Genomic DNA, 11,207 nt, shown 5'->3' with positions numbered 1-11,207 from the left:
TATCCGGGCTAAAACGCATTTATTAATCAGTTCATTAATTTATTTCACCAGCAGTTTTACATTATAACCACCAGCATTAAAACAATGCCGTTTTTTAAAAAGATATTTCTTGTTTTATTTAAGTTGTCTTCAGTGTTGCAGTGCTGATACTTTTCCCAGATTGTTTTTTTTTTCATTCTTATTTTCAGTGTGGATTTGTCATGTGTATGGTAACCTTTATTGTTGTCTGGTTTTCCTTTGCTCTCTAGTAAGTGTTGTTCTACTCATAGTTAACTTAATTTGATTACAAGATAGTGTGGACCTACATAATTATGTACATTATATATATATATTTTTAGTTTAAACATATTTTATTGCAAAAGTTTACAAACGGATTGGGTACAAGTTATTACAACTTATACGACCACCCTTTCCTTAATAATGTACAAAATAAAGAAAAATATGCAATTGGTATATTATACATAAATTTACATTATAAAACCATTTTTTTTTTTGGAAAGAGAAAATGGGAGTTAGGGTTGAAGAGGAGAGAGAAAGGGATGAGGGGAAACAGAAGGGTGAGGAGAAAGGGAAGAGAATAAATCAGTCTTTTTATTATTTGAATCTATTGCTAGTTTTGATGAAAGTATGGACATGCAAGAATATTAACTGAATTACATTCAAACGATAAATCTTCGTTACCGAATAAGAGTAAATCTAAATCACAAGGTATTTCTAAATTCATATTGTTCAGGTGTTGCATAAGGACGTTTCCCTCAACAGTATAAAGGCTACATTGAAAAAAAGTGATGAGCATTTTCACATATAAATCCACATGAACAACTAGGGTTTTCCACAAGGTTAACCCGGAATAGGTCGTAGTTAAGAGAACTACATTGTCTGATATCTCAGTTTCGTATGTATAATATTTAATTTACGATCCCCCATGCCAAAATATGAAGGAGAAAAAGCCACAACGGGTTTAAGATTTTTTTTAATGCATTAAGCGATATTGATGACTGTACAGGTTTATCAAGGTTATTCCAACAACGAAGTGTAGAAGGTAAAAAAGAATAATTTGTTGATGATAACCTGTAAAAGGGGGTTCTATATTTCCCCATATTTCTTAGTGAATAGCCAACATGATCTTGTACTGTTCAGGGGAGTAAGGAAGAAAGATATTCAGGTGTTTGATGATTATGCATTTTATAAAAGAGCTGCAGCTTCTTACTTTTTCTTCTGGGAGATAACGTTTCTAACCCCATTTCAAAATATAAAGAATTTGTAGTGGCATAAGATGGTAGGCCAGTTATAATTCTTGCAGCTTCACGTTGCGCTTTCTCTAACTTGTCAGATTCTGAATTTGAACAACCGTCCCAGACTTCACAGACATATTCTAAAACAGGTATATCCTCAAAAGAGCATCACGCTTTAACAAATATTTCAATTTTCTCAAGACATTTATTTTCTTCATAACTGACGAATAGATTGCTTCCATATGATTTTTTAACCAGGCCAATAATTCCCCGCTTATTCCATAAGATTTTAACTTTATGTACAAGCCCTTATGCCACACCCGATCAAAAGCTTTATAAATATCACAAAATACAATGCATGTATGCTTTCTTCCTTCAAGTGATAAACATAGGTTATTGTCCATTTCAATTAATTTGTACACAGTAGAATGTCCAGGTAGAAAACCTGATTGATATTTGTAAAACATCGCATTTTCAATGAAATGATTAAATATATGTTTAAAAATAACACTTTCAAAAACCTTGCCAACAGTAGACAAAAGAGATATTGGTCGGTAATTTGAAGGAGAGTGTATATCACCTTTTTTTGATAAAGGCATAACTATTGCTATTTTCCACTGCTTTGGATAAACACCGGCTGACAATGACATATTAAACAATAACTCTAAAGGTTTACAAATAGTATGGCAAACATTTTTAACATATGATGACTAATTCCATCGTGACCCGAGGCTTTGCCTAGTTTCAGTGTCTGCAGTACATCACTTATTCTTACCGAGTTAAAATTTGTATCAGTTTTCCGTGTAATATGTGGAATGGGAGCATTGCATTCATCAATAAGAGTGATACTGCAAAAATATGCATTTAGCAATTTAGATTTATCGATATCCCTAGTAATCATAGTTTCAGTTTCTGAATCAACTAGAGTTGGTTTAGTTTGTGATAGTTGGTATATATATTGTACTGCTATAGTCCAATCGAAATCTAAGCGGAAATGCTTATCATGTCCCGAACAAGAGAACGGAGGTACCAAACGAAATTACTTGTAAACTGACCTACTTCGATTCCATGTTAAAGTTCTATGTACAATCAACTAGCTCCGAATGTATATACCTATTACAGACACCATGGGCCTTTTGCTTTGATAAGCAGGAATTACGTCCCTTCTTACGAACTCTTCATTGCGAGTAATAACACGTGTTTCTTAGGTTGGAGAAAAGGAGTACTGGGAATATCATCATCATGGTGCTACAACGTGTTGTGTAAGTTTGTTGTATGTGTAAGTTAATCAGTCACTCTTCCATCAACACCCAAACTAATTATAATGAGAATCTATTCGATGAAAATGCTCGCTACCATGATCAACATCTGAAAAGCTGAAGATCGGCAGTGACTGGTTGAGTTTCCTCTGACCACATACACACGTTAGGTCCACGATTTATTATAGGTATATGGATGACAGCGGGTAAGTTCTGTAACTGGGTAATATAAACACTTAATAGTAAATACTACCACCTAAGGATCACTTCGTCGAACATTTCCTGTATTACAAATGGGTTGGATATCGTTAGAACGGAACGTGGGCCTAACGTGTGTATATATGTGGTCAGAGGAAACTCAACCATTCACTGCCGATTTTCAGCTTTTCAGATGTTAATCATGGTAGCGAGTATTTTCATCAAATATACTCTCATCAGCTTGGGTGTTTATGGAAGAGTAATTCATTAACTTAAACATACTCAAAAGAATAACAAAAGTGAAAGTCATACTTACATAGATTATTTTTATAAGCATGTAAATCCAAATGTTACAGTTATAATTCATCAATCCAAAAGGTATCGGTATCACTTTTGTTATTCTTTTGAGCATTATCATGGAAATGGTAATGCACTAATAGCTTATGAACAAAGGTAATACTGGATAGAACAAACCACTCAAGATTTTTTACATGTTAATGACTAGAACTGTTTTCAAACACTAACATCAAAAACAATGTTTCACTCAGAGACTAGGAAAACAAGAGCAAACAAAAAATAAAAAACAATAAAACTTCTAAGTTTGAAAATTATTCTTTACATGTAAAATCATATAGTATGTACTCTTCAAAAGGAAAGAATACCATTATCATTGATTAAGAGAGATGAGCAAATTTTTATTTTGACAGATGAAGTTTTGTATATTTACTTTCAATAAGCCACAAATTACTTTGATATTCTGTACTTTCAATGTCAAAGGGGTTGAAATGTTCTTACATAAGTAATCTTCACCAGTTCCGAAAACCAAGGTTCAATGGAATTTGCCACCAGGCACTCGGAGAGAATCATGTGCTTTAACGTCTTTTATAGTCATGTCTGGCCTACTAATGTGTCAAAAAAATTGTCATGTCTAGGAGCACACATATATAGTCTGTGAGTACTTGGTAAGAAAATAAACAAGTGTTATTTTCTGAGGCAAAGACTTCGAAAAAAGAGGCAGTAATACAATATAGCTGAAAAGGAGAGGTAGACAGACCTTATAGCTTATCATTGCATTTTTAGGTCACATGAGACATAGTACTACATTTTTGACTTCACAATAACCAAGAGGCCCAGGATTATAATAGTGAGGAAGGCTTCGGGTTCTGTTCCCCGACCGACACATACCAGAGTCTTTAAAAATGGTAGTTGCTACTCCTGCTTAGTGCTCAGCATATTAGGAGTGTGAGGAGTGGTTCTTCTGTTGTCAGTAAAATGTGACCCGGTGGGGTGTCCTGCTGGGTGTCTTCTGTAGTATGCTTCAGTGAGGCAGCACTATAAATCAGCAAAAGTTTCAACCTATCACAAGGTAACATAACACAAACATACCGCAGCCTCCCAAAACACACATACGCACTCACCACACGCATGCATATTGCACGCACGGGAGGCTGTCCTTAAATGACCTTAGCTGTTGATAGGACGTTAAACAAATATAACCAAACCAAATTGGGCCAGTAGCATGTTGAGATGAAGGGCTACCAAGTTTGTTCAAATTAAGGACCTTCATCTACACTAAAATCACAAGCTGGTCAATTGTGTTTAATATTTATTGAAAAGCAATACATCATCTGTTGTGTACAGCACTCAGGTGACAGCTAATTATAAGGCCCTCTGGCCTCATGTCTCCATATATTATATGTACAGTGTATGATGTTTGTTTGGAAGTTATCTCTTAAACATTTTTTATTTTCAGTAAACCTAAAACCCAGAAGGGTAAGCGATTTTTAGAAGGGAGGGAACCGAAAATAACAGAAAATACAAAGACTTCCATCTTCGTGAAGGGAGGTAACACTAGCATGACTGTCACCCAAGCTATGAAAGAATTGGTAAGAGTCATTCTGTCATATTTTCTTAGGATTATTTCTATGGATAGTTTGAGTGAATACTGACAAAAATATTACCAATTGAAAATACCTTTATAATTATAATATCAAAGTCAAATTTATAAAAATAAAAAATGTCCACAATTCATTAAATTGCCAATTTACATACCAAAACAAGAAAAAAAATGCCCTATATTATTACCAAAAAGACTGAACAATTTTTAAGACTTTATAGGCCTAAAATAGAAATATTTGCATTTTCCAGTTTAGATTTTAAATTCTGTATAGAAAATGGCAGATAACCACTTATAGTCAAGTCATACAGATTACTTGAGATAAAATGCTTTGTCTCCAAAAAAATATACATGAACCGAAATTTCAGGAATAGGAAATGTATAAAAACATTCTCACTGATATGAAATTCCTTGAATTTCAGTACCTGCCTGGAAAAGACTTTAGTGTCATGTCTTGAAAGTTTTGGAATTTGTCATAAATGCATTGAAAAATCCATAAATTCATGTCCTAACTGTTGAAATAAACTAAAAGAAACAATAACATTTTTTGTAAATTTTTCACAAAAACAAACTGTCAGAGTGTCAGTGTTATAGTCTTTGATGGGATTGTAATGTGCAACCAATTTAATGTGTTTATAATTAGGATAACAACATTATTAATGTAATAGGACACATCACTATAAGCCTTTATATTGTGTTAAATAACTCAAAATTTTACCAAACTTGCATCAGTGCCAATGAAAGTCTTGGAAATGTCCTTTAATTTGATGACAGAAAGTCTTCGAAAAGTCCTTGAATTTAACAATGGAAAATCTTAGAGATGTCCTTGAATTTGACGACGTCAAGTCATAGAAAAGTCTCTGAATTTGATTACTCAAAGTCTGTATGAACCATGTGATATATAACCTTAGTAAGCAGAGGTATATGAAAGGTTAACTCTCTACATATTTGCACTGAATTTTAAGGTGTGCAGTCATTTAATCTAATACATTACATAGATGGGATGTAAATTTAAAGGTATATAACATGTATCTATCCTACTGAGCTGACGATCAGTTGTAATTAGGTATCAGTACCATTTTAATCATTTTCTTTCTGATACAAGTACATTTTTATGTAATAAAAATGCCATTTGTTTTACATATTTTATTGATATGCAATCCATGGCAAATTAGGCATTTTCAAATAAACTCTACTAAAAAATATGACTGCAACAGAGAATATATTCATTTCATAGGAAATTTTGACTGCACAGAAGTTAATACAATGACTATAAGTATAAGTTCTTATTATTTTTTTCAGTACCTCCTGAAAAAGCCAAATGCAGTATCATACAAAAGGTAAATATACCGTTGTGTGTAGGCCAATAACTGGGTGATCATCTAGCTTCTTATTTCCTCTGTCTTTCTGCCATATTGTCGTCAAACTTTTTTCTTTTCTGTTTATATGTCAAAAACTCTCTTTAATATCATATTATGTATAGAATGTCAGCACATATTTAGATTGAAGATAGACAGGTTGAGATTTAACGATTGATAGAATGTGAGGGTGTATATACTCTTATGTTATCCTTGTCTGTGAGAAACCAGAATGTCTAGATGTGTAAGTTAACTTTCAGTGTCAGAAACTGTCAGAAACCAGAATGTCTAGATGTGTAAGTTAACTTTCACTGTCAGAAACCAGAATGTCTAGATATGTAAGTTAACTTTCTGTGTCAGAATCTGTGAGAAACCAGAATGTCTAGATGTGTAAGTTAACTTTCAGTGTCAGAAACCAGAATGTCTAGATGTGTAAGTTAACTTTCACTGTCAGAAACCAGAATGTCTAGATATGTAAGTTAACTTTCACTGTCAGAAACCAGAATATCTAGATGTGTAAGTTAACTTTCTGTGTCAGAATCTGTGAGAAACCAGAATGTCTAGATGTGTAAGTTAACTTTCTGTGTCAGAATCTGTGAGAAACCAGAATGTCTAGATGTGTAAGTTAACTTTCTGTGTCAGAATCTGTCAGAAACCAGAATATCTAGATGTGTAAGTTAACTTTCAGTGTCAGAATCTGTGAGAAACCAGAATGTCTAGATGTGTAAGTTAACTTTCTGTGTCAGAATCTGTCAGAAACCAGAATGTCTAGATGTGTAAGTTAACTTTCTGTGTCAGAAACCAGAATGTCTAGATGTGTAAGTTAACTTTCAGTGTCAGAATCTGTCAGAAACCAGAATGTCTAGATGTGTAAGTTAACTTTCAGTGTCAGAATCTGTCAGAAACCAGAATGTCTAGATGTGTAAGTTAACTTTCTGTGTCAGAATCTGTCAGAAACCAGAATATCTAGATGTGTAAGTTAACTTTCAGTGTCAGAATCTGTCAGAAACCAGAATGTCTAGATGTGTAAGTTAACTTTCTGTGTCAGAATCTGTGAGAAACCAGAATGTCTAGATGTGTAAGTTAACTTTCTGTGTCAGAAACCAAAAGTCTAGTTGTGTAAGTTAACTTTCAGTGTCAGAATCTGTCAGAAACCAGAATGTCTTGATGTGTAAGTTAACTTTCTGTGTCAGAATCTGTGAGAAACCAGAATGTCTAGATGTGTAAGTTAACTTTCTGTGTCAGAATCTGTGAGAAACCAGAATGTCTAGATGTGTAAGTTAACTTTCAGTGTCAGAATCTGTCAGAAACCAGAATGTCTAGATGTGTAAGTTAACTTTCTGTGTCAGAATCTGTCAGAAACCAGAATATCTAGATGTGTAAGTTAACTTTCAGTGTCAGAATCTGTCAGAAACCAGAATGTCTAGATGTGTAAGTTAACTTTCTGTGTCAGAATCTGTGAGAAACCAGAATGTCTAGATGTGTACGTTAACTTTCTGTGTCAGAAACCAAAAGTCTAGTTGTGTAAGTTAACTTTCAGTGTCAGAATCTGTCAGAAACCAGAATGTCTAGATGTGTAAGTTAACATTCAGTGTCAGAATCTGTCAGAAACCAGAATATCTAGATGTGTAAGTTAACTTTCAGTGTCAGAAACCAGAATGTCTAGATGTGTAAGTTAACTTTCAGTGTCAGAATCTGTGAGAAACCAGAATGTCTAGATGTGTAAGTTAACTTTCAGTGTCAGAATCTGTGAGAAACGAGAATGTCTAGATGTGTAAGTTAACTTTCAGTGTCAGAATCTGTCAGAAACCAGAATATCTAGATGTGTAAGTTAACTTTCAGTGTCAGAAACCAGAATGTCTAGATGTGTAAGTTAACTTTCACTGTCAGAAACCAGAATGTCTAGATATGTAAGTTAACTTTCTGTGTCAGAATCTGTGAGAAACCAGAATGTCTAGATGTGTAAGTTAACTTTCAGTGTCAGAAACCAGAATGTCTAGATGTGTAAGTTAACTTTCACTGTCAGAAACCAGAATGTCTAGATATGTAAGTTAACTTTCACTGTCAGAAACCAGAATATCTAGATGTGTAAGTTAACTTTCAGTGTCAGAAACCAGAATGTCTAGATGTGTAAGTTAACTTTCACTGTCAGAAACCAGAATGTCTAGATATGTAAGTTAACTTTCTGTATCAGAATCTGTGAGAAACCAGAATGTCTAGATGTGTAAGTTAACTTTCTGTGTCAGAAACCAGAATGTCTAGATGTGTAAGTTAACTTTCAGTGTCAGAATCTGTCAGAAACCAGAATGTCTAGATGTGTAAGTTAACTTTCAGTGTCAGAATCTGTCAGAAACCAGAATGTCTAGATGTGTAACTTTCAGTGTCAGAATCTGTGAGAAACCAGAATGTCTAGATGTGTAAGTTAACTTTCACTGTCAGAAACCAGAATGTCTAGATGTGTAACTTTCACTGTCAGAAACCAGAATGTCTAGATGTGTAACTTTCAGTGTCAGAATCTGTGAGAAACCAGAATGTCTAGATGTGTAAGTTAACTTTCACTGTCAGAAACCAGAATGTCTAGATGTGTAACTTTCAGTGTCAGAATCTGTCAGAAACCAGAATGTCTAGATGTGTAACTTTCAGTGTCAGAATCTGTGAGAAACCAGAATGTCTAGATGTGTAAGTTAACTTTCACTGTCAGAAACCAGAATGTCTAGATGTGTAACTTTCATTGTCAGAATCTGTCAGAAACCAGAATGTCTAGATGTGTAAGTTAACTTTCAGTGTCAGAATCTGTGAGAAACCAGAATGTCTAGATGTGTAAGTTAACTTTCAGTGTCAGAATCTGTCAGAAACCAGAATGTCTAGATGTGTAACTTTCAGTGTCAGAATCTGTCAGAAACCAGAATGTCTAGATGTGTAAGTTAACTTTCTGTGTCAGAATCTGTGAGAAACCAGAATGTCTAGATGTGTAAGTTAACTTTCTGTGTCAGAATCTGTGAGAAACCAGAATGTCTAGATGTGTAAGTTAACTTTCTGTGTCAGAATCTGTGAGAAACCAGAATGTCTAGATGTGTAAGTTAACTTTCTGTGTCAGAATCTGTGAGAAACCAGAATGTCTAGATGTGTAAGTTAACTTTCTGTGTCAGAAACCAGAATGTCTAGATGTGTAAGTTAACTTTCTGTGTCAGAATCTGTGAGAAACCAGAATGTCTAGATGTGTAAGTTAACTTTCTGTGTCAGAATCTGTGAGAAACCAGAATGTCTAGATGTGTAAGTTAACTTTCAGTGTCAGAATCTGTCAGAAACCAGAATGTCTAGATGTGTAAGTTAACATTCAGTGTCAGAATCTGTCAGAAACCAGAATGTCTAGATGTGTAAGTTAACTTTCTGTGTCAGAAACCAGAATGTCTAGATGTGTAAGTTAACTTTCATTGTCAGAATCTGTCAGAAACCAGAATGTCTAGATGTGTAAGTTAACATTCAGTGTCAGAATCTGTCAGAAACCAGAATGTCTAGATGTGTAAGTTAACTTTCTGTGTCAGAAACCAGAATATCTAGATGTGTAAGTTAACTTTCAGTGTCAGAATCTGTGAGAAACCAGAATGTCTAGATGTGTAAGTTAACTTTCTGTGTCAGAAACCAGAATATCTAGATGTGTAAGTTAACTTTCAGTGTCAGAATCTGTGAGAAACCAGAATGTCTAGATGTGTAAGTTAACTTTCAGTGTCAGAATCTGTCAGAAACCAGAATGTCTAGATGTGTAAGTTAACTTTCAGTGTCAGAATCTGTCAGAAACCAGAATGTCTAGATGTGTAAGTTAACATTCAGTGTCAGAATCTGTCAGAAACCAGAATGTCTAGATGTGTAAGTTAACTTTCTGTGTCAGAAACCAGAATATCTAGATGTGTAAGTTAACTTTCTGTGTCAGAATCTGTGAGAAACCAGAATGTCTAGATGTGTAAGTTAACTTTCTGTGTCAGAATCTGTCAGAAACCAGAATATCTAGATGTGTAAGTTAACTTTCTGTGTCAGAATCTGTGAGAAACCAGAATGTCTAGATGTGTAAGTTAACTTTCAGTGTCAGAATCTGTGAGAAACCAGAATGTCTAGATGTGTAAGTTAACTTTCTGTGTCAGAATCTGTGAGAAACCAGAATGTCTAGATGCGTAACTTTCATTGTCTGAGATTAGATTTTAATTGACAACCCTCCAGTCTCCGATTTGTTGCGTTATTGGCAGTGCCTCAAACAGAAAAAGGTTACCCTTAGTATGTGTTTTGCTATTGACACTTATCACAAACTAGCAACAAATCATCTATAAGATCCAGCTTTGGCTAATTGGCATCATGTGATTGTAAATTCTGGGATAATCTCATCTTTTAGGTATAAACTATAGTGATATGTGAAAGAATATATAGAAAACCTATCTTTTAGCTGGATATTCCAAGGCTGCTCGTCATTTGTTGTCATCAAAACAGTTGTCTGGTTGGATGGGATTGACGTGTTGTCCAATTTATCCACTGTTGCACATAGTTTCATTGTCATCTGATTTGTAAAAATTTAGATATGATCAAATCGATAGGCAGATCATGCCTTACAACAAAGTTGACAGTGGCTCTTGTCAGCATCATTCATGACTAAGGATAGTTTGATGAACTTGTACTTCTATTAAAATTTGTTTTTTATCTTCTCCGAGATATTTTTTTTTCAATTTCTTGTATGGTGTATTTTGAACTTGGAAATTCCATTGCAATCATGTATATATTTTGTGATTTGAAAAATGACAATTTCATAATTTTAAAGTATTTTTATTTTGACACAGAAAAAACATTTTACGGCCATTTGAAGATGAAACACCACTGGTAAGTATACACAACAGTAGCTGGCAATTTGAGAAAATAGAATAAAGACCGTTTTTGTTGAATTAAACAAAACTGTGCTATTTCAAATTAAACATGCTTTTTGTTTTTAGGTCATCGTCGTCCGTCGTCGTCCGCCTTGCATAATACTTTTTCTTTCAAAATGCTATCCTCCTTAACCCTTAGGTGGATTACTTCCAAATTTGGTTTGAAGCATCATCGGGGGAGGGCAATCATATTTTATTTTATAAATGAGGCTGGTCTGACCCCTGGGGCCCAAAAGCCTTTACCCTTGGGTGGATTACAACTGAATTTGGTGTGAAACATCGTTGGGGGAGGGCGGTCATATTTTATATAAATGAGGCTGGGTGTGGGGGAGGGCGGTTTTATATTACAAATA

At 34.4% G+C, this 11,207-nt stretch overlaps 1 protein-coding gene across 1 annotated transcript; it reads left to right on the top strand.

Moving 5' to 3' along the window:
* Window positions 1–2,419: 2,419 nt before the first annotated feature.
* On the top strand, window positions 2,420–10,810 carry LOC117318878 (ribosome production factor 2 homolog; the record flags this gene model as incomplete). Its single annotated transcript, XM_033873806.1, is given in 4 exon segments — window positions 2,420–2,497; window positions 4,446–4,578; window positions 5,892–5,929; window positions 10,771–10,810. Coding segments are annotated over 4 exon segments (231 nt in total), but the record flags the coding sequence as incomplete, so codon positions are not given.
* Between the last annotated feature and the right edge of the window lie 397 nt (window positions 10,811–11,207).

The sequence above is a fragment of the Pecten maximus genome, unplaced genomic scaffold, assembly GCF_902652985.1.
Source record: "Pecten maximus unplaced genomic scaffold, xPecMax1.1, whole genome shotgun sequence".
Taxonomy (NCBI): Eukaryota; Metazoa; Mollusca; class Bivalvia; order Pectinida; family Pectinidae; genus Pecten; species Pecten maximus.
This window is presented reverse-complemented; position numbering and strand designations above follow the sequence as displayed.